The 27,983-nt window shown below is 38.3% G+C and overlaps 1 protein-coding gene, 2 non-coding genes and 1 pseudogene across 5 annotated transcripts in view; 1 reads left to right on the forward strand and 3 right to left on the reverse strand.

Moving 5' to 3' along the window:
• The first annotated feature begins 14,091 nt into the window (after positions 1-14,091).
• Positions 14,092-14,199, forward strand: LOC145508061 (U6 spliceosomal RNA). Its single transcript, XR_014055330.1, has one exon. It is a non-coding gene; the product is annotated as a U6 spliceosomal RNA (small nuclear RNA).
• Positions 14,200-14,387: 188 nt separating this feature from the next.
• Positions 14,388-27,983, reverse strand: part of BTBD8 (BTB domain containing 8) — a 98,560-nt gene continuing 84,964 nt past the window's right edge. Inside the window, exons 17-18 of one of the 3 annotated variants that reach the window (XM_081486394.1) lie at positions 25,635-27,962; positions 14,388-14,499 (exon numbers count right to left, since the gene is read on the reverse strand). In XM_081486394.1, the coding sequence (XP_081342520.1) occupies positions 14,483-14,499; positions 25,635-27,962 (2,345 nt within the window). In that variant the 3' untranslated portion in view covers positions 14,388-14,482. Of the gene's footprint in view, positions 14,500-22,347; positions 22,749-23,486; positions 24,350-25,634; positions 27,963-27,983 lie in introns of those variants that run through there. The other 2 variants (XM_081486395.1, XM_081486392.1) reach the window with 2 other exon arrangements.
• Positions 17,059-17,420, reverse strand: LOC145504942 (small ribosomal subunit protein uS10 pseudogene; annotated as a pseudogene).
• On the reverse strand, positions 23,010-23,081 carry TRNAE-UUC (transfer RNA glutamic acid (anticodon UUC)). Its single transcript has one exon. It is a non-coding gene; the product is annotated as a tRNA-Glu (tRNA).

Below are 27,983 nucleotides of genomic sequence, written 5' to 3' on the forward strand. Positions count from 1 at the left end.
AAAAATACGGTTTCATTAATGGCTGTAAATGTAACGTAAGAGACCCGTGTATTTCCTCTTGGGACTCTGTTGTTTCAAACCTAAATGAAGCTCAGCAAATTATTAGGCACTGGTGCTCACAATCGTAAAAATTCAAAAATAAGGAAGAAGGAAAACCATCACTTGCCTAGAGCTAATGGCTAGAGTGCGAAATGATTTATGTGTCTTCCTTTATAAAAGATGGAGAGAAAGTCCTCCGAGAAAAAATCCTCTGTGGAACTCTTGTGACACGATTAATTATACCCTAAGGTAGCCATTTTGTATAATAAATGTGGAGTTTTCTATAAATGATATTAAAATTAGATGCACTCTTTTGCTGCCTCTTTTGGACAGTTAAGACATGACAAGACATACCAGAAGAGTCAAGACCTGGCTGGAGCCACACCACCTGGGTTTGCGAACTCAAGGAATTGAGTCAGCAGCTGGTGTGGGCAGGAGGGTTTGGAGGACCTCTCCTTGGAAGGTCCTCACGTTTCAGAGCAAGCTAATAGCAGAGGAGTAGAGGGGACATCCAAGATTAAACAGAAGAGGGTTTCAGCAGGTGGAGTGCAGGATGGCAGTTCTCTCTTCAACTGTGATGCTACAAGGAGTCTTAGCTGGGTTGAGAGCAGAGACTCCAGTTGTGATAGGGAAACTGACAAGTGCAAAGAAGGGCCTGTGCTGGGGAGGGTACTGAAGTTTTTGGGCAACACACCAGAATACAGAGGGAAAAGAAAACTAATGATATTGAGAATCTACTCTGTACCAGGTTCTATACCAGGTGCTTTACATAAATGATTATATTAATCTTCTCCATAAAGGCTGTAAAACATATGTTATTTCAAACAACTGGAGCTCAGAGAAATAGTTACTGGCTTTGAAAATACAGCTAGTGATAAAAGAGCTGGGGTTCAAGCCTAAGTCTTTCAAATGTATAGACCACATCCCTACCTCTACCTCTCCTTCTGCACATATGGACCCAGTTAGAAGATATGAAACACAACATTTAGGTCACATGTGTAGCAAAAATGACTTAGACAGTCACATACCATGGAGATAGCATTGATTGTTCTTCCTGTCTTTAATTTATCCTTTTTTCCTTCATTCAACAGATATTTGATTTCATAGAAGAATGAGCCTAGTCTGTGGAGTCAAACAACTTGGCTCTGTATCATGGCTCCAGCATTTACTTAGCCATGAGACTTCTCAGTTTTCATATCTTAATAAAAGGATAATAATTCTGCCAGTTCATAGGTTGATGTATGTCAGTCTTTTAGAATAGTGCTTAAAACATGAGTACTCAATAGGTTTACCTGCTGTTTTCATTATTGTTTAAACGTTCCCTTAATGATATCAGGCAATTGTATTGTTTGCCCAGTCCATTCATTCTCCCACTCTTGTAGATAACTGTTTCATGTTTTTTCCTCTCTACAGATCTCTTTTTCATCCTTACTGTAGATCTTGTTTACTATTTAAATGAGATAAATAAGATCGTCCAGAAGTGAACTTCCACTGAGGCACATAAACACATGTATTCATCTTTCATCATCTGTGCCCACAAATTTTGCTTTCCCTCCAATTATATTAAATGAACTATTCATGCTGTTATATAAGATCAGTCCTCCAGGTGGACACTAGACTCCATCTCTTGTTTACTCAAAAACACAGTTCCAGCAATTCTATCCTGTATCTTGCATAATAACAATTTTCTTCTCTACACTGGGCCATTCTAAATAGCAAATAAATATGCTGTTATTTTGTCCATCTTAAAATCTCTTGATCCAATTTCCAGCTCCAACTAACCATCCCATTTCTCTGTTCTCCTTACAGTAAAACTCAAAAGGATTATAATTTCTGTTCTTAACCTCTCTTCTCCCATTCTTTCTTAAACTTACTGGCTAGGCTTTTTAAATTTCCTCTATGCCACAGAAATTGCTCTTGTCAAGATCCTTGCTAAATTCAGCCGTTTTCAATACTATTTTACTTAGTCAATCAGCGTAATTTGTTGCAGTTGATCACTCTTCCTTGGCTCTGCCACAAGAGAAGCCCCCACACCAAGTTCTCAAGGTTTTCCTCTAACCTCACAGGCCACTTTGCAACATCATTTATTGTTTTTTCCTCAATATCCAAACTCTTAGGAGCACCCCAAGTGCAATCCTTGGATCTGTTTCTTCTCTCACCAAACAGTTGACTCTTGAACTGCAGGGGTCCATTTATACACAAATTTTTTTCAATAAAAATATTGGAAAATTTTGGGGAGAATTGTGACAGTTTGAAGAAACTCACAAATCATTAACCTAGAAATACAGAAAAAAATTAGGCATGTCATGAATGCATAAAATAAATGTAAATACTAGTCTGTCTTTACATAGACATAAGATAAGTGATATTTTATTTATTTTTGGTTGTGCTGGGTTTTGTTGCTGCACACAGGTTTTCTCTAGTTACGAAAAGCAAGGGTTACTCTTTGTTGCAGTGCCTAGGCTTCTCATTGTGGGGGCTTCTCTTGTGGCAGAGCACAGACTCTAGGCATATGGGCTTAGTAGTTGCAATACATAGGCTCATCAGTTGCGCCACACGGACTTTAGTTGCCTGAGGTATGTGGAATCTTCCCATATCAAAGATCAAACCTGTGTCCCCTGCACTGTACCACCAAGGAAATCCAAGAAGAGTGATAGTTAATGTAAAATTAATAGTGTTAGTTTTCTTACTGTTCCATAACTTTGCTTTCAAAGAATTACATTACCATACAGTATGCCTCTTCCTCGTGGTTGGAGAAACTGCAGTATCAGCCTATTATCACAGGTAAGTGTGTGTGTGTGTGTTTAAGTAACAATGCTTCCAGTATTGTATTATAATGACTGTAATAAGAATGCCATAAAATGTTTATAATGATTCATTCATTAGTGTATAGGCTAGGCTACCATGAAGTGCATGCTCAGTTGCTCAGTGTGTCCGACTCTTTTGTGACCCCATGGACTGTAGCCCGCTAGGCTCCTCTATCCATGGGATTTCCCAGGCAAAAATACTAGAGTGGGTTGCCATTTTCTCCTCTAGGGAATTTTCCCGACCCAGGGATCAAACCCACATCTCCTGTGGCTCCTACATTGGCAGGCAGATTCTCTACCACTGAGCCACCTGGGAAGCCCCAGAATTGATCGGTGTGGCCCAAAGAAAAAGGTCCCACCGAGACTTGAACTCAGATTGCTGGATTCAGATTCCAGAGTGCTCATCATTACACAATGGAACCATGGCCGACCATGAAGTAATTGTGTCAAAAACATTAGGCTACCATAGAGCAATCATATTGCTGCTTTGTTATCAATGCATGAATTGTTATACCTGTAAATAAAAATTAATTTATTTTCACATCATCTTTTCAATTTTGATGCCTAATGTTAGTAATACAGTGTTTTGTATCATATAAGACAACATTGGGACTTTCCTGGTGGTCCAGTGGTTAAGAATCCACCTTGCAATGCAGGGAATGTGGGTTTGTTCCCTCACAGGGGGACTAATGGGCTTCCCTGGTGGCTCAGATAGTAAAGAATCCATCTGCAATGAGGGAGACCTGAGTTTGTTCCCTGGGTTGGGAAGATCCCCTGGAGGAGGGCATGGATCCCACTCCAGGATTCTTGCCTGGAGAATCACCATGGACAGAGGAGCCTGGCAAGGACTGAGGAGTCCACAATATCACAAAGAGTCAGACATGACTCACTTTCACAGGAGAAGCAAGATCCCACATGCCTCAGGGCAACTAGAGAGAGAGCCCAAGCACCGAATCGACAACAAAAAAAGAGACAGTATTGATATAGGTACTGACATGATTCATCTTGTAAATAAATGGTGTAAACTTATGGTACCAATAAATACTGTACAGTACTGTAAATGTATTTTCTCTTGTGATTTCCTTAATAATATTTTCTTTCCTCTAGCTTACTTTGAAAGTGTTAGTTGCTCAGTCATGTCTGACTCTAACACCCCATGGACTGTAGCCTGCCAGGCTCCTCTGTCCATGGAATTCTTCAGGCAAGAATACTGGCGTTGGGTAGCTATTTGCTTCTCCAGGGGATCTTCTCAACTCAGGGATCAAGGCCTTGTCTCCTGCAATGCAGGCAGGTTCTTTATCATCTGAGTCACTAGGGAAGACCCAGCTTACTTTATTGTAGCGCATATCACACATATGTTAATCAAATGTTCATATTATTGGTAAGATTTCTAGTCAACAGTGGCCTATTAGCAGTTAAGTTTTGGGGGAGTCAAAAGTTGTATACAGATTTCTGATTGTGCCCCTAACCCTTGTGTTGTTCAAGAGTCCACTTATTCACTCCCTCAGTGATCTCATCAGTTCATGGCTTTAGATGTAATCAGTATGCTGACAAATCCCAAATTTCTATCTCCAGCCTTAGCGTTTCTCCTGAACTTCAGGTTGGTATAAACAACTGCCTATTTAGTATTTCCACTAACAGACATCTCAAATTTCACATGGTCAAGACAACTTCTAATTTCCCCTGCAAACCTATATCACCCCTAGTCTTCCCCATTTCTGTTAATAACTCACATTTTTCCTATTGTTCGATTTAAATACCTTGCCTCTCTCTTATTTGCCTCATCTCACTCATCAGCAAATCTTGCCTGTACTTTCAAAATATTAATATATTCAGAGCCCAACCACCTCCCTTGTCTGAGCCACTATCAACTCTCATCTGGATTATTGCATTAGCCTCCTAACAGGTTACCATGTTTATGTATGCCTTGCTCCCTAAAGTCATTTTTCAATATAGCAACCAGGGTAATCTGGTTAAAGCAGAACATGGATTTTGTTTTCCCTCTGCTTAAAACCCTCTAATGGATCTCAGCTCTCAGAATTAAAGCTAAAGTCTTCATGACGACCTACAAAATCCTATGTGATCCAGTTTCCCTATCGTTCCTACTACTCTCTCTCTCACTTGCTGCTTCTGTTCCACACTGACTCCCTTCCTGCTCTTCATACCTACCAGGCATGCTCCTGCTTTTGCACTAGCTCTTCTGTCTAAAGTGTTTTCCCCCCAGACATATTCTTTTTACATATATATAGTTTTATTTATTTTATTTTTGGCTGTGCTGGGACTTCATTGCTGTGTGAACTTTTCTCTAGTTGCAGAGAGTGGGGCTACTCTCTAGTATGGGCTTCTTATGGTGGTGGCTTCTCTTGTTGCGGAGCCGTAGGGCACACAGGCTTCAGTTGTTGTGGCACATGCTTCAGTTGTTGTGGCACATGAGATCAATAGTTGTGGCTACTGGGCTCTAGAACACAGGCTTAATAGTTGTGGTGCATGGGCTTAGTTGCTCTTCAGCATGTGGGATCTTCCAGACCAGGCATCAAACCCGTGTCTCTTGCACTGTCAGGCAGATTCTTTACCACTCAGCCAGCCCCCTGCCAACCCCCACCGCCAACCATATATTCTTAACTCACTTCTCTGCCCTTCAAATCTTAGCTCTGTCATCTTTCCAGTTAAACCCACCCACCCTGATTTGCTCATTTAAAACTGGAACCATTCTTGATCTGTCTTAGCCTGTTCTGTTTTTTTAATAGTATTTGTCACCCTCTAACATGCTGTATAATGCATGTACTTACTATGTTTATTGCTTATAGCCTTTGTTCTCTTACTGGAATGTAAACTCCACAACAGCAGGATTTTTTTTTCTCTTTTGTTCGCTGATGAATCTCTTTCATTTATTACAATGTCTGGTACCTGTTAAGCACTAATGAAAAGTGTTAGCTGCTCAGTCGTGTCCAACTCTTTGCGACCCCGTGGACTGTACCCCACCAGGCTCCTCTGTCTATGAGATTTTCCAGGCAAGAATACTGTAGTGGGTTGCCATTCCCTTCTCCAGGGGAACTTCCAACCCAAGGATCAAACCCAGGTCTCCTGCACTGCAGGCAGATTCTTTACCATCTGAGCCACCAGGGAAGCCCTAAAAAGTATAGAATAAGTATAGTCAAATAATGAAGTATTTACTCTTACTTAGAAAGTCCCACTGGGCTTATGTCTCAATAATAACATATCAGACTTCATTGAATGTTAGTAGCTGTAAGTTGAATAGTACCAGTGGAGGCCTCTATTTTTATTAAAATTCTTACCCTTATTACTTTTAGGCTTGAATTAATTTGTTTCAAGCTTTAATCTTCTGGGTTAGGGCTAACTAATTTGTGAGATATTTGCTAGAAATAAAAGTTTAACAGTTAATCCTGCTAATGAATTTTTATTCAGGAGGCTTATGTATTACCACAATTCATTCATTTATAGAACAAATAAAGCAGTTTAAGTTGTTGTTTTAGAGGTGTCTTCATGATTCAGGCCCAAATGTATTGAAATTGAATACACAAATATATTTGGCAATTCTGTAACAGCTCAACTTCCTGATTCACTACTCCCTAGAATGCTATGCAGAAATATGTTCAATTTATATTCCTGCTTAGTGTCAGAACATTCCTATTTCAGCAGCTGTGAGAAAGTTACAATGAAAAATTAATTCCATAAATTATTGATTCCTGGATTGAAAATGTAAAATTCAACTTGAAAGCATAGAATCAATAAGAAATATATATTTCATAAACCTTGCAATGCCATATTTCCATATTAGTTGCACAGTGACAACCTGTTATGAGAGTGCAAGAAGAGTTTAATGTTCTCTGTGAGATGCCTCCATTTCTGAAGTAACAACAAAGCCTTTGAATCTATTTAGTGGCTTGAATGCTCTGATAGATCTAAAATAATTAATGTACTTCAGTATTTGTTCCTTTTCGTTAATTGCAAATATTGAACAGTCATTTTCTTTTGAGGCTACACTGCATGTTCTTTATGTTGTCTGCTTCTTTCCGGATATTCTGATCTTGATGTTGTTGCCCATGAAAAGGGAACACATACATATCCCGCCCCGCCCCTGCAACACACAAAGGGAATTGTAGAGGTGGTTAGATGAAAGAAAAGTGACTGTCACCAGTTTTTTCTTTGCTATGAAAAACTGACACAGTACTATATTCTCAGACCCTGATGAGGTATAATTGTTATTTTTAAATGACTGGATTTAAACAATTTATTGTTTTGGAAACAACAGGCTCAATTTAATGAAACTATTGGATGTTTTAAAAATAGCTGGTTGTTTGGCCTCAAAAGCTTCTCTGTTTCCAAACAGGTTTGAGTATGAATGTGTATGACTTAGATAATAAAAGCAAAACATTCAAGTCTCTACTTAGGCACTAAGAAAAAGATTTTGCATTCACAAACCTCACTGGTCCTATTCGTCTGCTTTGACTTAAATCTCTCCTGATTCTCAGCTGTCTATCATGTGGTGCTGTTGATTTAATGTGATTATTGAGCACAGCTGTAATTCAGTGGCAACTTCCTCAAGGTTTAGATATTTTGACAGATTCTTATTTTTAGCCAGCGGTCCTCAGTCATAATGTAAAAAAATCTAAGATGAAAACTCAACACACCAGTAAACAGGTAAGTCTGACAACATAAAAATTCCTAAGTTTAATATTGAGCTGGATAAAGAAATTTCTGGTGTTTCTCAGGTGTCTCACGGGGTAAAGAATCTGCCTGCCAATGCAGGAGATGCAGGAGACTCGGGTTTGATCCTTGGATTGGGCAGATACCTTGGAGCAGGAAATGGCAACCCACTCCAGTATTCTTGCCTCGGAAATCCCATGGACAAAGGAGCCTGGCAGGCTGCAGTCTATAGGCCCACAAAGCAGTCAGACACGACTTAGCAACTAAACAACAACAACAAGAAGAAATTCCTATCTAGGCATCCCTTCAAAGCCTAGTCAAGTTTTAACATGTAAGTCAGACACTATCTGAAAAAGGATAAAAGAATCGTAATATCTATCTCTTTGCCCTTTGGATCAAGGGTCTGCACCACCTAGAAAATTTTGCAGTTGAGGAAGCCGGAATTGTATTAATCACCTCTTTCTCTCTTCCTCCTTCTACCTTCATTATCTTCTCCTGTTGTTCTACATCACAGAGAGATGAACTCCAAGAAAAAAGCTGATTGGGAAGAAGGAGTGGACTGCATGTTGAGAAATGTAGTGTCCCAACCTAGTATAGCATTGTAGGTAGCGGCAGAGAGAGGATGAACCTAAGAGCAGTCAGACTGAGAATATTGTAATTTTTCAGGTGCTCGCTCCATCATTTCAGAGTAACAGATGATCAAACAGTGGGGTAGGAAAAGTCACTAGAGCAAAACAGCAGTTGGTGAATGCCTAGTAGACATGGAAACTGAAATAAGAAATGGCATACATACAAGTGGGTAGGGAACAGGGCTAAGAGAAATTTACATATTTTGTCTGCTGATAATCACTAAGTCTAAAGACTTTTACTTATGAGTAAACAAAAAAATCAATGTGGGGCCTATGGCAAAATCTTTCAGAACAAGGGAAAGGAAATGGCATCATAAAGACTCAGAGGAAAAGCATGATCCAAAAGAAAACTTTAAGAGACAATTTACATCCTTAGAGTACAAAAAGCCATACTTGTTCTATAAATATGTATCCAAAGTATGAGAAGAAAGAAGTAAGCAACAGGCTGAAATGGAAAGTCAATAGAAAGTTATGAATAAAATAAGGGAGGATTGGAATGCTACAAAAAATATGCAACCAAGAATTAAAAACCGCCTTGGCAGTAGAGAAAGACTTGATTCTGAGGAGAAGAAGAAGGCGGGATGAACTGAGAAAGTAGCATTGAAACATATACTTTACCATGTGTAAAATAGATAGCTAATGGGAAGTTGCTGTATAACACAGGGACATCGGCCTGGTGCTCTGTGATGACCAAGAAGGGTGGGGTGGCAGGGGAGGGAGGCTTCAGAGGTGGGGGACATATGTATAATTATGACTGATTTTCATTGTTGTATGGCATAAATCAACACAACAATGTTAAGTGATTATCCTCCAATTAAAAATTTAAAAAGACTTCATGTTGGTGGAATATTTAATAAATAATGAGGATTATTTGAAATACTCCAGGTTGAAGAAAGAAAGGTCAGAGATAGGTGATACACATAAAGGCAAGAAAAGAGAAAAAAGATAATTGATATTCATGAAAAAGAAACCAAACAAATGGGAGAAAAAATCAAATGTCTGATGGGAAGAACGGTTTCCTGATGAGAAAAAAAGCCCATAGATGCAGAGAGGAATAGCAATGTTTTTGCAAAAATAAATAACAGATACCTACATCTAGACATGGTCTGACAATGATTTTTAAATTACAGTGCTATAGAAGAAGCAGTTCAGACATCTGTGAAGGAAACAAAAGATGATACCTAGAAAGAACAAAAAATCATGTTAGCCTTGCCCTTCTCTGCTGCCACACCAAATGAATTACTACATGCTATTTTTCTGTCAACTGAGGGATAAGAAGGACTGACAACAGGTACTAGACAAGTTAAATGAAGATATAAATCTAAACAGTTATAAATATGGCCACACAAAGCTAAACATAAATGTAATGCAACTCACGCATGACTTCAGATCCTTTCCACTTCTTGTCTCTCAGGGCTCAACACTTGCTCTGCTTCCCAGCCCAAGGAACTCTGTTAAGGGCTCTCACCATTCCTTCAGTAATAAGTCCTGATTGCTCCAACTTCTGTCTCCTGACAACACCAGCTGGCTCAGCCTTCTCAGGCCAGCTTTGTCATGGGCTCTGTCATACATGCTGCTGTGGGAGCTGTAAGGCCCAGTGGCATCCACGTAGGCAATAGATTCTCCAGTAGCTGCCAGTAGGGGCCCTGTCACAATCTAGAACTGAGGGGTAGTTAACCCCCATTGAGCATATTTTGAGCAATGGGAGACAAGATAGGAGTGAGCACATAAATTGTTCACTCTTCTTCCCTGATTGTTCCAAACTTCAGAACTTCCCTTAGCCTCTCCAAAGTTGTCCTGTGTAACTGAGAAACCAGCCATTTCTCATAAAGCTGAGCACAATTTGCCACCCTCTGTCTGCTTCCTTCTGTTTTACTTTTTCCCTCATTATTGCTTGCCTGGGGTTGAGCCCTCCAACAAAACATTAATTCCCCAAGCTTTGCCTTAGCTTCTGTTTTCTGGGGAGCTGGGCTAAAACAAGTCAAAATACTTTTAAAAGGGAAGATATGTAAAAATTCTGAATGATAATCAGTATATAAACATTCAAAATATCTCAATATCAAAGAAAGAAGAAAAGGATATAACAGAGGAGAGTGATGGAGAGAGAAGTGTACTAATCCCTTATCTTAAATAGGGGAAACTCAAAAAGTGGACTTACACATTTGATTCTTGTAAATTGGAGAAACAGAAGTCCAAGAGTGTTTTAGGGAAAACAAGGTTAACTGATTGGAGAATTAAAAATAGAATATTGAGGGACTTGCCTGGTGGTCCAGTGGCTAAGATTCCATACTCCCAATGCGGGGGGGGAGGGGGCTGAGTTTGATTACTAGTTGGGGAACTAGATCCCACATGCCACAACTAACAGTTTGCATGTTGCAACGAAAGATCCTGCATGCTGCAATGAAGACCTGGTGCAACCAAAATAAATAATTAAATGTATTAAAAAAACCAGAATGGTGACTTTTCAAAAACTAGAGAAAAACAAATAAAATCTGATCTTATAGAGAAAAAGACAAAAAAACAAGAAGGAACCATAAACCATACTAACCTAAAACAAAATGACAAAAGTAATACATTTAAATCTTATAAATGATGTTTAAGATATTTAAATAAGAATAAAAATATACACTAGCAAAGACTAAAGAGAATTGTAGTGGGGATGATAACCACATTTGCGAAACTGGACACAAAGGGAATGATAACTAACCTAATAAATTCAAGAAAGCTAAAAACTAGGCCAGCAATGGGGAGAGTCAAAAAGCAACTCAGAACTCCCCAAGGCTTAGGAATTTGTCTCAGAGGTTCTGGTGTACCAGAGATGTGACAGAAATTCAGAAGAATTTTTAAAAGTCTGTTTAAGAAGCACTTAGAACCCAAGATGCCCTCCTTACATCCAGGTGACTCTACCTCCCTCACTTCAGCAGAGCCAGAGGTTCTTTCTCTGGACAGAGTAACGTGAAGGTCTCTGACCAGGACACTACAGGTGAGGCTGGAAGTGGAGTTTGCTGAAAATAGAAGGATAAGAGAACATTTACACCTGGAAAGTGAGACCCCAGCCCTCCTACAGTCACATCCTAGAATATTCGTATCAAAAGTCATTTCCTCTAGGCAGGAGATAGGAAAATTGCTCTATGAGGAGTTGAACCAGGTTGGGTGAAAAGACCTCAAGATGCTGACATTGGTGTTTCACAACAATTGAGCCCTGCAGAGAGGCCTGCTGTCAGCAGCAACCCCACTCACTCACACATAGTTTTCAGAAAAGCTTCTGAGTCCCTAAAGTATGAGGGAACTTCTCTAATGTAAAAAATAGAGACTAAAACATATATAGAAAAAAGAAAATTTGGAGAAACTCCAGAGAGTAATAGAGATGCAGACATAGAGAACGGACATATGGACACAGTGGGGGACAAGGAGGGTGGAACGAATTTAGAGACTAGCATTGACATATATACACACCTTGTGTAAAACAGCTCGTGGGGACATGCTAATAAGCACAGGAAACTCAGCTTGGGGCTCTGTGATGACCTAGATGGGTAGAATTGGGGGGGCGGGGTGTCAAGAGGGAGGGGATTTATGTATACATATAGCTGATTCACTTCATTGTATAGCAGAAACTAGCACAACATTGTAAAGCAATTATATTCCAGTAAAAAGATAATTTATATCTTCAGATAGGTAGGGAAAATGTTACATCCAAAGAATCAGAACAAAATACTATTAGGAAGAGAGATTTCAAAGAACAAAATAAAAAATACAGTCTTATGGCAATAATGAAAAATGAAAGGTTGAATGGAAGGACTGGGAGATAAACGAGGAAATACCTCAAGAGGTAAAGCACCAACATGGAGAGATTAGTATGAAGAAAAAGGTATTTAATGTTCTCATGTCTAAAAGTTCCAAAACACAGAACAGAAAAAACGGAGGAAGAAAGTGTCAACTAATTTAGAAAATTTTTCTAGAACTGAAGGATGTGAGTTTCCAAAGTGAAAAGGCTCACCAAATGCTTAGGACAACAGACGAATATATACCCACATTGAGCACAGGAACATACTATTTTACAACACTGAGAACAAAGAGAGAATCCTAAACTTCTCCAGACTACTTACAAAGAATCAAGAACTAGAATAGCATCAGACTTCTCAACAAGAGCAACAGTTATAACTCCAGAGGGAAGAAAAGCCAAATGGAAGGGAAAGTAATAATTTTACTAACTTACTTAGCAGTAAGTAGTTTTTTTTCATAATTATAATAATGTAAACTATAAATTCTGATACAACTAAAATTACTACACAACTATGTTGGGTAATAGGTGTGGGTAAATGAGAACCAAATTCTCATTTGCTGGAGTGAGACAATAAATAATATCTGAAATTTTAAAGTCAATTTGTAACATAACAATTCTGTCATAGCGGGGGTGGGGGTCGGGGTGGTTCATGTTATTTGGGGAAATAGAAACAAACAAGTAACAGCTTACCTTCCCTGGTGGCTCAGATGGTAAGGAATCTGGCTGCAATGCAGGAGACCCAGGTTTGATCCCCGGGTCAGGAAGATCCCCTGGAGAAGGAAATGGCAACCCACTCCAGTATTCTTGCTGGAGAATCCCATGGACAGAGGGACCTGGCAGGCTACAGTCCATGGGGTCGCAAAGAGTTGGGACATGACTGAGTGACTAACACACACACAACTGAAAGTGGTTGCTATAGGAAGTGGGATTTGGGAAGGTGGAGGAGAGCAGGGGACTGATTGTTTTTTACTAACATTTGCAGAACTATTTCACTCTTCAAATGCATATATAACTTTGATGAAAATAACTGAAATGAATGGGTTCTTTTCCTAATTCTAAGCTTTTAAACTCATTTGACTTGTTTTGAGTGTATAAAATTTTAATGATAATATTAAAGGCTATCATCTATCTTTTAAAGACACAATGAGATCCATCTTTTATGTTTCACTCACAATATCCACAATCATTACAAAAATTGCTAGGAAAAATAATTCCTTTTTTTTTCAGCATTTTTAGTGAAAATTTATTATTTGAGTAATTAATAGATGCTGCTGCTGCTGCTGCTAAGTCGCTCCAGTCGTGTCTGACTCCGTGCGACCCCATAGACGGCAGCCCACCAGGCTCTGCCGTCCCCGGGATTCTCCAGGCAAGAACACTGGAGTGGGTTGCCATTTCCTTTTCCAGTACATGAAAGGGAAAAGTGAAAGTGAAGTCGCTCAGTCGTGTCCAACTCTTAGCGACCCCATGGACTGTCGCCTACCAGGCTCCTCCGTCCATGGGATTTTCCAGGCAAGAGTACTGGAGTGGGGTGCCATTGCCTTCTCCAAATTAATATATATTTAATGTAAAAAACAGAAAGAAGAATAAATATATAAATCAGCAACAAATCCCCAAATCCTACCACCAATGTGTTTAACTATAACCAATGTGTTAACATACTTCTTTTTAGTTATGTATTCATATGTAGTACATCAATTAGGTTTGTGTTTGCCTGCATGTAAGAGAAAATTCAAATGAACAGGAGTTAGAAATACTGTTTAACATACAAAGTTCTCTTCCCTTATGTAATAGCAGTCTTGAGATAGGTAGTCCAGGGTTGCTATCGTGGTTTCACGAGGTATTCATATACCTGGGTTACAACTCTGCCATCTCTAGGGTGTGGCCCTCATCCTCCTGGTACAAAAGAGGGCTGATAGAACATATTTGTGCACGTTTGCTTGGGCTGTGTGCTTGCATGCCAAGTTGCTTCAGTTGTTTCTGACTCTTCGTGACCCTATAGATCGTAGCCTGCCAGGCTTTTCTCTCCATTGGATTCTCTAGGCAAGAATACTGGGATGGGTTGCCATGCCCTCCTCCAGGGTATCCTCCCAATCCAGGATCGAACTTGCGTCTCTTAACGTCTCCTGCTTTAGCAAGAGGGTTCTTTACCACTAGCACCATCTGGGAAGCCCTGCTTGGGCTGCACATGAACTAAGTTGGAATGAAACAGAGAAGGTTAGCATGGCCCCTGTACAAGAATAACATGCAGATTCATGAAGCATTCCATATTTTTATTTATTTATTTTTAATTTATTTTTATTTTTTCCCTTTATTATTATTTTTTTTTCCATATTTTTAGAAAAGAAAAAGAATACGTTTGTGCTTTGGAAAGGAAGAGAAGGACTGCCCATCTACTTTAGAGAAATTTTCAGGGAAAAAAGAGAAAGACTGCCCATCCACTTTAGAGAGATTTTCAGGAAGTATCACTCAACACTTTTATTTATACCTCATGGGTCAGAACCTTGTCACATGGTTCAGGGAAATCTAATCTTCATTCTGAGTAGCCAAGTGCCTAGCTATAAAATTAAGGATTCTGTTGGAAAGGAAAAGAAAACTAGAATTTAGGATAGGATATTATCAGTTAAACCGATCAGGACTATGCATAGAAACAGAACTGACAGGACACATATATTAAAGAGATTTATTTTAAGGAATTGGTACACAGGATTATGGGGGCTGGCAAGTCTAAAATTTGTAGGGCCTGATGGAAATTCAGGTAGGAGTTGCTGTTTCAATATTAACGGAGAACTTCTTCAGGAAATCTCAGTTTGTGTTCTTAAGGCCTTAAACTGATTGGTGAGGTCTACTCACATTATTGAAGATAATATCTACTTAATGCCAAGTGGTTGTAGAGATTATATACACCTGTAAAATACCTTCACAGCAACACCTAGATCAGTGTTTGATTAAATAACTGGGTACCAGATCCCAACCAGATTGATACCTAAGACTATTACAGCAGTGTTTTTCATAAATATTTTATACTACATATACATACATATTAATATCTAACCCCTTCATTTATTGTGAGCATTCCCCAAATCATCAAATATTCTTATTGAACATGACACTTAATAAAGTAGCTTAATATTCCAACATATCAAAATAACCTATCCATTACTATGTTTTAGGACTTTAAAATATTATATACATGTATGTAATTATTTTTAACCATTTCTGATTATTCATTACATTTCTCAAAGTGAGATACTGATTCAACAATTGTGAAGTTTTTTAAGACACTATTCCAGTTGCCAAAATGCTTTCCAGAAAGTTTGCACCAAGTTATAATTACACAAACATATAAGAATGCAGTGCCAATCTCACTGTACTCTAGATATTAGGTTTTATAATTTCATCTTTACAATTAAATAGATGAATATATTTTTTATACCTCTTTACTAACTAGTATTATTTCATGCAAAGATGGGCATAATAAAGGATGGAAATGGTATGGGCCTAAGAGAAGCAGAAGATATTAAGGAGAGGTGGCCAGAATACACAGAACTATACAAAAGAGATCTTCATGACCCAGATAATCACGATGGTGTGATCACTCACTTAGAGCCAGACATCCTGGAAAGCAAAGTCAAGTGGGCCTTAGGAAGCATCACTATGAACAATGCTAGTGGAGGTGATGGAATTCCAGTTGAGCTATTTCAAATCCTAAAAGATAATGCTGTGAAAGTGCTGCACTCAATATGACAGCAAATCTGGAAAACTCAGCAGTGGTCACACACTGGAAAAGGTCAGTTTTCATTTCAATCCCAAAGAAAGGCAGTGCCAAAGAATGCTCAAACCACTGCACAGTTGCACACATCTCACACGCTTGCAAAGTAATGTTCAAAATTCTCCAAGTTAGGCTTCAACAGTATTGAACGGTGAACTTCCAGATGTTCAAGTTGGATTTAGAAAAGGCAGGGGACTCAAGAGAGATCAAATTGCCAACATCCGTTGGATCATTGAAAAAGCAAGAGAATTCCAGGAAAACATCTACTTTTGCTTTATTGACTATGCCAAAGCCTTTGACTGTGTGGATCACAACAAACTGTGGAAAATTCTTCAAGAGATGGGAATACCAGACCATCTGACCTGCCTCTTGAGAAACCTGTACGCAGGTCAGGAAGCAACAGTTAGAACTGGACGTGAAACAACAGACTGGTTCCAAATAGGAAAAGGAGTATGTCAAGGCTGTATATTGTCACCCTGCTTATTTAACTTATATGCAGAGTACATCATGAGAAATGCTGGGCTGGAAGAAACACAAGCTGGAATCAAGATTGCTGGGAGAAATATCAATAACCTCAGATATGTAGATGACACCACCCTTATGGCAGAAAGTGAAGAGGAACTAAAAAGCCTCTTGATGAAAGTGAGAGAGGAGAGTGAAAAAGTTGGCTTAAAGCTCAACATTCAGAAAACCAAGATCATGGCATCTGGTCCCATCGCTTCATGGGAAATAGATGGGGAAACAGTGGAAACAGTGACAGACTTTATTTTTTTGGGCTCCAAAATCACTGCAGATTGCAGCCATGAAATTAAAGGACGCTTACTCCTTGGAAGGAAAGTTATGACCAACCTAGATAGCATATTAAAAAGCAGAGACATTACTTTGCCAACAAAGGTCCATCTAGTCAAGGCTATGGTTTTTCCAGTGGTCATGTATGCATGTGAGGAAAGCTGAGTGTCAAAGAATTGATGCTTTTGACCTGTGGTGTTGGAGAAGACTCTTGAGAGTCCCTTGGACTGCAAGGAGATCCAACCAGTCCATCCTAAAGGAGATCAGTCCTGGGTGTTCATTGGAAGGACTGATGTTGAAGCTGAAACTCCAATATTTTGGCCACCTCATGTGAAGAGTTGACTCACTGGAAAAGACCCTGATGCTGGGAAGGACTGGGGGCAGGAGGAGAAGAGGACGACAGAGGATGAGATGGCTGGATGGCATCACCGACTTGATGGACACGAGTTTGGGTAAACTCCGAGAGTTGGTGATGGACAGGGAGGCCTGGCGTGCTGCGATTCATGGGGTCGCAAAGAGTCGGACACGACTGAGTGACTGAACTGAACTGATCCATTTATTAAAAATGTTGATTTAAGCATTTGCAATGCTGACTTCAGCCTCCATTTCTGATCCAAAACTGATGGAAGTGATCTGTTTGACAACCTCAGAAGGACTGTACAGGTCAATGAGTCACTTGTGGATCCTCATCTGGAAACGATCCTGAGGTCTTAGAACCTTAACCACAGTGAGTTTTCCTTGTAGCTATTCTCAGGGTCTTGGTAGGCATCTGAACCCATCCCTTCACTTTTGAGATTCTTTTCTTCAGGCCTCTGATCAGGTCAGCACATTCCTTCTCCAGAGGCTTTACAGTTGCAGCTGGTGAGGCAGATCCTAATCTGGTGAATGGCCACCTCTGTATCCACAGGAGTCTTGCAGGTATCTGTAAGAGCCATGGCTGCCCAAACAGTGGTGAGTCAGAAGCAGAAGCCGGTGGCCTTGGGATGCTGTGGCAGCAGCGACTGTGTTTTCCTCAAAAAGCGCTTGTAGCTTATTTTATACATAATAGCTTGTACTTCTTAATGTTCTATTCCTATCTTACCCCTCCCCACTCCCCTCTCCCCCCCGGTAACCACTAGTTAGGTTTCTGAATTTTGAAAGACATATTGCATACCTTGGTTATCTCAATTGCATCTCAAATAAGACGTGTTCAAGTTGAAAATTACCTTTTTTCCAACTACAAACCATCAGCCTTCCATTTTTTACCTATTAGAAATTTGGTATATGAATAGGGGTCCCCTTCATCCCTTCTTGCAGGTCTTCACACTCAATTTGTAACCACTTCTTGTTCATTCTACGGACATGAGTTTGAGTAAATTCCAGGAGTTGGTGATGGACAGGGAGGCCTGGTGTGCTGCGGTCCATGGGGTCACTAAGAGTTGAAACACGACTGAGCGACTGAACTGAACTCAACTGAACTTGTTCATTCTATCAAAATTCCTAATTATCTCTTAAATCCATCCTCTTATTTCCAACTTGGCCATTTTTTCCTTAGATTGGGCCTCTTTTTCTCCTTAATTATTCCAATGGGCTTCCCTGGTAGCTCATCTGGTAAAGAATCCACCTGCAATACAGGAAACCCTGGTTCAATTCCTGGGTTGAGAGGTTCCCCTGGAGGAGGGCATGGTAACCCACTCCAGTATTCTTGCCTGGAGAATCCTCATAGACAGAGGAGCCAGGTGGGCTACAGTTCACTGGGTCGCAAAGAGTCAAGACACAACTGAGTGACTAAGCACTGCACAGCATGACTCTTCTTTCCTGCAGTCTCTTCTCTATTTTCCCAAAGCAGGTGGCACTAGTGGTAAAGATCCTGTACGCTAGTACAGGAGAATCTGGAGAAAAGGTTTCATTCCCTGGGTGGGAAGATGCGCTAGAGGAGGGCATGGAAGCCTACTCCAGTATTCTTGCCTTTAAAATCCCATGGACAGACCCCTGACAGGGTTGCAAAGAATCAGACATGACTGAAGCAATTTAGCACACACACATGCAGCTAGAGTAATCTTTAGAAAATAGTTCTATGTCTGCCTTTGACAATATATTTAAATATTTAATATCTTTGCCTAAATGGCTTTCCCACAGACCTTGGCATGGCTTTCAGGTTCTTCATGTCTTGGCCTGCCTGTACTTTTCCAGCTTTGTCTTCCACTGCTGTTCTGAATGCATCCAGTGCTTTATTTATGTTAAACACCTGAAGTTCCTTGAAATGGCCTGTATCAGTTAGTATTCTTTGTGCTTGATCCCACCTCCTCCTGCCTCTTCCTTGATTGCCCCAGATTATTCTCAACCTCTGATTTTCAAAGTGCTAAAATTACTTTTAAAAACAACAGTAACTTTAAGCTACCACTGTCTCTTTTTCAGTCAGGCTCCTTGAAAAGGTAAGTTCTACTTCTTTACTTCCTGTTCACCCTTCAACCCACTGTAGTCTAGTTTCTGTACTTGCTACTACTCTAAAGAAAACTGACAAAAACTGTCAATAAAGTCCTAATGTCCAAATCTAATGGACTAGTCTCAGTGTGCACCTTGACATTTCAAACAGCATTTGGCACTATTAACCACTACAACTTATCTAAACACAAACAAAAACCCTACCTATTCTTCTGCGCCTTGTAGAAAACATGGAAAATATGAGTTAAAAGATAAAAATAGTAATCACCACTTAATCACAACCACTGTAAACACTTAGTCTCTTCTATGTACTTGTTAGTATACAAAATTGGATATTTTATTTATAAATAAATACTTTGGGTTTTTTCTTGTATTTTCTCTTAACATTAAACAGAATTTTTTGAAAGCAATTTTAATCATTGCATAATGTGTTATATAGTTGTATCATAATCTAGCCTTTCTCCTACTGTTGGCGTTTAGCTGGTTTTCAGTTTTCACTTATAGATCTCTCTGATAAACATTTTGTAGACAAATTTTGTCTCAAATTCTTATTTCTTAATGGTAGATCCCATGAGGGGAAAGGACTAGGTTAAGGATATGAAGTTATGAAAATTCTTACATAGACTGCCTAATTACTTCCTGGAAAGGTAATTTACACTCCCATAGCAACATACGGAGGACCCCAAACTTACTAATTCTCTTGCTAACATTGAATTTATTTTTACAGACCTTTTAAAATCCTTGCCACTTTGATAGGTTAAAGTAGAATCTCAGCCTTGATTTGCCCATCTCCAATGAGTGGTGATTATATATTCACCACTTGTCTCCTCTTATCCTTGGCTCCCTAGTTCTCTTACTTCTGAACACTCCTTTTCAGTCTTCTTTTCATGTTTTCTGACTCTTCCACAGTATATTGTCAAGCCTCTTGAATGTCCCACAGGCATCTCAAACTCAGTATGTCCTCGATTAAACTCATCCTCACCCCTGAACTTGCTTCATTTTTTTTGGCTAATGACATCATCCACTACCCAGGCACTTCAGTCAGGAACTTGAGTCTTCTAAGGTGATTCCCTCCTCCTGTCCCCAAATCAGTAAGTTTTTCCAACCCACATCTTAAATCTCTCAGATATGTCCACTCCTTTCTCTCTCGACAGCTATTGCCCTAGTTGAAGCCTTGGTTATTTTAACACTTATCACTAGTCCCCTTGCCTTGAATCCTGCTCCACTCAGTCCTACCTACTGCTTCCAGAGTGGTCATTCTAAAATGCAAAGCTGATCTTGCTACTCTAATCTCTGGACTCTGCCTCCCTTGTATGTTAGCCTATTTTTAGTTTTTTAAGTAAACACCATACTGTTTCCCATAGTCTATTTTTAGTTTTTTAAGAAAGCACCATACTGTTTCCTATAGTGGCTGCACCAATTTACATTCCCACCAACAGTATATGAGGGTTCTCTTTTCTCCACACCCTCTTCAGCATTTATTATTTGTACATTTTTTGATAATAGCTATTCTGACTGGCGTGAGGCAATATCTCATTACTGCTGCCAACCATTTAGTACAGGTACTTTTTATTTAGAGCATATGCACTAGTTTTTCTTAAATATGTTTAGTTACATCTGTCAGTTTTTGAATGAAAATGTACCAGTTTGCATTCCCACAGACAGTATATGAGTTTTGGTTGCTTCTCTCCCGGTAATCTTTATCAGTCCTGCACCAAGAACTCAAATTTTTTTTAAAGTTAGATTTTTTTTTTTGGTATGGAGTTTTTGAGTCTTAGGTAAACTATGTATAAAAGCATCTTTTTAAAACATTTCTTTTCAATATTTTTATTGACCTGTAACACACAATCTAAGAAAAAGCAAAGTACTTTCTATAAAAGTACATCTTCAAGTCAAGTTGCCTGACCTACATTTCCAACAAGATTGCAGCCACCAAGCCCTTTCTTTAAATAAATTCTATAAAGTCATTCACTGAATATTATTTGCCCTAAGAAGCTTTCTTTAATCTTTTCTTCCTGACAATCTGTTCATAGCTTCTCTGAGCTCTTACAACTCTGACCATATACAATTGTTATCCACCAAACAACAGTATAATGTGTTAATTCTCTTTTAGTTCCTTCCACTGGGGTAGCTCATCTCAGGTAAGGATACTACATCAGTTTCCTCAGGTGTAATAAGGATAAGAAGAGAGCAGCTCTCCTGAGTTCCCTTACCCTGCTGCTCTCTGGCCAGGTGCCCCTTCCCAAGGTGTCCCTTGTTTTGAAAAAAAAAAAAGGTAAGAACACATATCTCATAGAACTATTATGAGAATTAAATGTTAATGCATATTTAAAGCATTTAGTACAGTATCAGGCTGGTTGAAGCTCACGTTGGAATCAAAATTGCTGGGAGAAATATGAATAACCTCAGATATGCAGATAACACCACCCTAATGGCAGAAAGTGAAGAGGAACTAAAGAGCCTCTTGATGAAGGTGAAAGAGGAGAGTGAAAAAGCTGCTTTAAAAGTCAACGTTCAAAAAACTAAGATCATGGCATCTGGTCCCATCACTTCATGGCAAATAGATGGGAAAAAAATGGAAACAGTGACAGACTTTATTTTCTTGGGCTCCAAAATCACTGCGGATGGTGATTGCAGCCATGGAATTAAAAGAAGCTTCTTGGAAGAAAAGCTATGACAGACCTAGACAGTGTATTAAAAAGCAGAGACATCACTTTGCTGACAGATGTCTATATAGTCAAAGCTACGGTTTTTCCAGTATCATGTATGGATGTGAGAGTTGGAGTATAAAGAAGGCTGAGTGCTGAAGAACAGACGCTTTTGAACTGTGGTGCTGGAGAAGGCTTTTAAGAGTCCCTTGGACAGCAAGGAGATCAAACCAATCAATCCTAAAGGAAATCAGTCCTGAATACTCATTGGAAGGACTGATGCTGAAGCTGAAACTCCAATACTTTGGCCACCTGATGTGAACAGCTGACTCACTAGAAAAAGACCTTGATGCTGGGAAAGATTGAAGGCAAGAGTAGAAGGGAACAACAAAGGATGAGATGGTTGGATAGCATCACCAATTCAATGGACATGAGTCTGAGCAAACTCTGGGAGACAGTGAAGGACAGGGAAGCCTGGCATGCTGCAGTCCATGGGATCACAAAGAGTTGGACAGGACTGAGTGACTGAATAACAACAACAAGCACAGTGTCCAATATCTAATAAGTGCTAAATAAATTTCAGCAATTATTTTTCAATACATGTTTGCTGAATGATAAAAAACTAGCCCAGAGTCCCACAGGAAACAGACTGGTAGATATGTTGTTCACAAAAGCACATGATAAGAAAGCATACTCCTGAAATTACCTAAGGGGTCATACTTAAGCAAATTTCGTTCCCTACTATCTATTTGCACGTATGACATGAAAGAAATGAAGTTTCAGTAATAAATTTGTAAACTTCTGAGGTAGTTTATTAAAATAACAATTTCACATTTGGAGAAAAAGAAAATAACACACTGTCTTGAGAATCTGTGCTGTTTCTGACTCTATCATATACCAAATGAAGTATGTCGTGGAGTAGAAATAACATCAAACTGAAATTAAGGAATATTGGATTCTGGCTCACAAATCAGTGTGGGACCTTGGGCACTTTAAATAAAAATTCCTCTGGCTTCAGAATCCTCTTTGGGAATTTGAAGGGATTAAACTAACCTCTAAATTCCCATCCAGCTTTTAAGATATAAAGTTCTTATAATGCCGTTTTTGACGTTGTATGGTTTCCTCTCTTCATTAGAAACTGAACTCAGTTTTAAGGAGCAGGAATCAAACTTTATCTTCACACTTCAGAGCCTAGAACAAATGTGTGTCTTGACTGAATGAATGAGTGCCCCCTGCAGAGCTTCTAGTTAAAAAAAAAGCATAGAGAATTTATGGTATAACACGTTAGTAGCTAATATTAACTAATGTGTAAGAATACCAAATGATTGTATATTTATATAGTTGTTGATATTCAAAATAGTTAGATTATCTCTATTGTTGTCATTTTTTGAAAACTTTGTGAATTAATTTATTTTCATTTTTGGCTGCACTGCTTGGCTTATGGGATCTTAGTTCCCTGACCAGGGATTGAATCTGGGCCACAGCAGTGAAAGCACCGAGTCCTAACCACTGGACCACCAGGGAATTCCCCCAAAACTTTGTTAAATTACAAAAGGAATTCTAAACCAAAAGATTTTTTTACTTCTGATATATTTTAGAGAAATTATGAGTCAGTTACAAAGCTTTGAGAGATGCCAATTCTATTATATCCCATCATCCAAAGGAATTACTGTACAGATAAAACTGATGGACAGTTTTCCTACTTGTTTGAATAACAGCAGATGCCTTTCTCTTGACATATCCTTCAAAAGAGGTACAGGAAATTCTGCTTCTCTTGTTTTAGTAAAAATGTCAATGAAATTTGAGATGCATTTACTTAACAATTTCCTGGATCTAAATGGCTGGAAAAGTGAAGGCTTTTCCTAATACTAGCTATCAGCCTAACCACACCAACCTGAGTTTGAATGTCACAGATTAACTCTACATAAATTGACACAAGCATAAGTTTTTTTTTTATTGTTAAATTACTGTTACCATATGCAGAGCAAAAAGGGACTGTTCTACTTGTGCATTCACATTTTAAATTATTGAATGATAAACAAGTAACTGACCAGTTAGGAAAGGAAAACTAAAGCAAGAGTTTCCTTACAGGTCTTCTAAATTCTCCAATAATTATAGAAAACATGCTCAAGATTTTTAGAAAAAAAACGCCACTTTTTTCTACATATGATATCATATTAATAAACGAACTAAATTGGAAAGACTTCCTCAATAGTAAGGATAGACTACCTCTGGCTAATTTAGTTATCATTTGGACACAATATAAACATCAAAAAAATAAAGAGGTGGCATATTTTAACATTTTCTGAAGTGTTAACACTCTTAATGCTGAGTTTCCAGTTCCAGAATTGTCCATTCCCCTTGGGGTGAACATTCTTCAGAGGAAAAACTAGCCATGGTAATGCTTGCTGAGGAATCATCAAATGGAGATGTTAGTTCACTCCATCTGTTCAAAGTGTCTACATGTGCTTTACCCTGAGGTTTTGAGCTGTCTCGTGCTAAAAGTAGTGTCTGATTAATTAGATACTGTGCTAAATTTAAGTCTTCAGGAACAGAATTTGTGATATTTAAGTTAGAGTCCTGTTCAGAGAGCAGTTGCTTTAATAGTGTCCAGTCTTGTTTTGCAAAGTGTTGCTCATCTTCAAAATCCATGTCTGTAACTTGTGTTTCTGATTCCATTTTCTGCTCAAATGCTTCTGTTACATCCATCTCATATATTGGAGACAGGGTTTTTGAAGGCCGATGGTCATACACGTAGATTTGTGCCACTGTGTCACAACCATCTATGTCTCCTGAAATAATTCATAATACTACACAATGTAAAAATTGCACGTGTTGGTACCCCTCAGAGTTCTGTAGAACTATTAACACAATATAACAGTTATAGTCCAAAAAATCCCCCACAGAATGGGAAAAATAACATTTATACAAAATTGAGAAGATTTTTGAGGCATTTCTTTTTTTCTGTTTAAAAAAAAAACTTGAAGGTAATGTTTAGCAGGAAAATCAACATAGGAAACTAACAATAATTCTCCATAATTTAATTTAAAAACTTGTGATACAGAAAACAAAAATTATTTAAACATAAAAAGAATGCACACATATATCTAATTCACTACAACAGAAACTTAAAGAGAAAAAAGGACATGGTTATTTGATGGTGATGTTTAAGGTAAGTCAGTTTCAAAGGGAGAATCAATACATTTTATCTAAAGACTTACTTGTATATTGCACATGCAAAGAAGGATGCAAGCAAGGACAAACAAAAAGGTACAACTTTAAGAGCTCCCTACTCTTGTGATTTTGCTGAACAGGGACTATCGGTAAGTGTTTTTCTTCATTCTGGTATATAATAGCTACTCAGTCAGCCACTATTGCATATTTTAAATGTGGGTCATAGTTCAAATTACAATAATAAGGAAGACAAACACACAAAATAATTAGACAGGAAACCATCTATACATATGAAATAAGCCTGGGCTTTTTTCATATGTTATCATTTCTCTAAATAAAATCTCTTTAAGGAAATGTATCTTTTTACTTGAAAATTTTAGAACAGAATTATAGTGATCCTGAAGTCTTAATCTCTGTAAAATGTATATAAATTTTAATAATTAATCTAGTTAAAATAGTTCAGTGTTTTTAGTTACATATTACTATACTTATTGCACAGCCCTCTTAGATATATATTAGCATAGTTCATAAATCATATCCAATGTATAATAAAATTTCTCATAGTCAAGAATTCCTATGTTAAATTAGACATAAATAACTAAATAATGGCAAACTATGTTTTTCTCTTTATTCTTTCATGTAAAATCTCTTAGTAGGTTAGCTCTAATAAACAACAAAAATTTTTATTAGACGTTAATTTTTCACTAAGATTTTAAGTGAACAATTAAGAGCAACTAGCTAATTTTCATTCTACTAAGAAATTTCAGTTTTCATTTAAAATTTGAATCTGTTGCTTAAGCAGTTATTCTAACTAAAAATATAACATTCAGGGGCTACCGACAACTTTAAGATTCTATAAACTCATTTTCCTATGAATTTATCATGTCTATTTCTGTACATTACCTGCAGATAAAGCAATATTAGCTTTTTCGGTAGCTGTAGAATGGCTTTCTTTCACTTGACCTTCCTGAGGCAGAACTTGACTCCGACAGGAGTCCAGAGACTTTGTGAAGCTGTTCTTTGGTATGTCAGAATTGGATTCTCTTTGATGAAGTTCCAAATGACATGGTCTTTCTTGAGATTTTATATCACTATCTGAAAATTTGCTGTGTGTCACAAAGTCATTATCCACATTGTTTCCACTATACACTTTTTTATCTCCTGGAGGAAGCTGTCTGCCTCCTTTGGACAGGACATCTGTTGTGCCCTTTTTCTCTGTGGCTGAAGCACTCTGTTTATCTTTTCTTGACAAGTCAATGCTACTAAGACCCAAGGGGGAGCTTTTGTTTTTATATATACTATTGCTTTTCTTTTGTCTGCATTCTAAAACACTACCTTCACTTCCTTGTGAGTATCTGGAGTAACAGATCCTTCCATGATGTTCATGAGAAACACCATCAAAAACATCAGAAGGTGAAAGAGAATCTACAGAAGGTTGAAAAGAAGCATGGACTTCCCCTTCATCAGATCCTATCTCTTCACATTCATCTACAGAAAGTAAAACAGACCTTTTAAAAATTTTAGTTACACGAAACTCGTGATTTTCATTTTCAGTTGCATCTTCAAAAGCTAGATTAATTATCCCCTGAAACTGCTGAAGAGCTGGGTTAGATGTAGAGAAATTTTCTGCAACATTTTCAGCTTCAGACCTTTCATCTTCTGTTTCATCTGCTGAGGAAGAAACCTGATCTACCTCCTGTACAAACTGGACACTGCCTCGTGGAATATTTTCTTTTTCCCTAGCATGAACTATTGTAGATCGAGACCAAATTTCCGGCCTTTTCCTAGGAATCTCATCATCACTTGTTGAATTAACTTGGAAAAGATCACTACTACTTTGCTTTTTCATTTTCACTTCAATTCTTAAGTTGCTATCATATATTTTTAATTCTTCAGGAGTACTGGTATCACTGCTACTTCTTCCAAGAAAATCATGGCACAGCATAGTGCCACATTTAGAAACGCCTCTGTCATTTGACCCATCATCATCCTGAGACCCTCCAGCATCATAGTCTTCAGATCTGGGCTTTATGTCATCAGAGGATGTTGTAGCACTGCCACTGTCTGATTCAGGACTCTCTCTCTGATGCAGAACATTGGTACTCAAATTCCAGTGACTCATGAATGGCGCTTCTGAAGTTTCGTGGCTCTCTGGAGTTTCTGTTGTTTCTGTATCTTTAGGAGAATTTTTCCCTGGTATTTGTTCCAAAAAACACTTGGAGGAAATATGTGAATCTACTGTAGCATGATTGTCTTCATTCATGGCAGAGTCATCAGACAACTGACTAGGAATTGTCTCTTTTTCTACATGCATTTTAGATTTTCTGTCATCTTGACCAGAATTTAAGGTACCATTTGTCTTTTCAGGAACCCAAGGTAAAACATCTTTCATACATTTAATGCTTAATTTTTGGTTTGTATCTTTTCTCCCTACTTGCTTCTCCCTATCTGATTCTGAATGGAGTTGTTCTACATGTGCTGAGTCAAAGTCACAAACTGGATTAGAGTTCAAAGAGTTTTCTTTTGGATTTGAAATCATGGATTTTAGAACAGTGCTACTATAAAATTTTGGATCAACATTATCACTCTCATCAGAATGACAAGGTATTTTAGCTGTGGTGCAGTGATCTATTTTTTTGTGACCAGAAACATTTGTTTCACTTTTAACTGAACATATCTGTTTTGATTCCAGTTCATGTTTTATTAATTTATCCAGATTTGAAATATTTTTGCATTCTAACACAAACTTCTCTTTTTCTTGATTGTTCAGTGTCTTTTGTGAGTCGAGTATGCATGGTGACTGAAATGCTTCTGCGTCACTGGTTTTGGCTGTGAGATTAGTTACAGGTTCATGAGGCTTCTGTTCAGAAACGCTGCCTTTGTTATTATTATCACATACGTCAAGAAACACACTTTTTTGGACAACAGATGGTTCACTTTTTAAAGGTCTCTGAGAAGAAGGCAGAGTCTTCGGTATAACCTGTCCAGGAAGTGTTTTCGGTTTTGAATCTTTATTATTCAAATTTTCACCTTTTTTAGATTGATTTAGGTTTTTAGGCATTGTGACTGTTTTTGCACTAATCTTAGGCAAAGTTGTTTGTCCTTGCTTGACAATTTTTCTCTTAGGTGTTTGTTTATCTGTAGTTACACCGTGGTCCAATTTTGTCATATTTTCATCAGATTGCCTTGAAGAGACTGAAGATTTTACTGAATTTGGTGATCCTTGGGATCCTAAGAAAAGAAAATTTAAAA

The sequence above is a fragment of the Giraffa tippelskirchi genome, chromosome 5 (assembly GCF_054371585.1).
Source record: "Giraffa tippelskirchi isolate mGirTip1 chromosome 5, T2T-mGirTip1v1.2.pri, whole genome shotgun sequence".
Classification (NCBI taxonomy): Eukaryota; Metazoa; Chordata; class Mammalia; order Artiodactyla; family Giraffidae; genus Giraffa; species Giraffa tippelskirchi.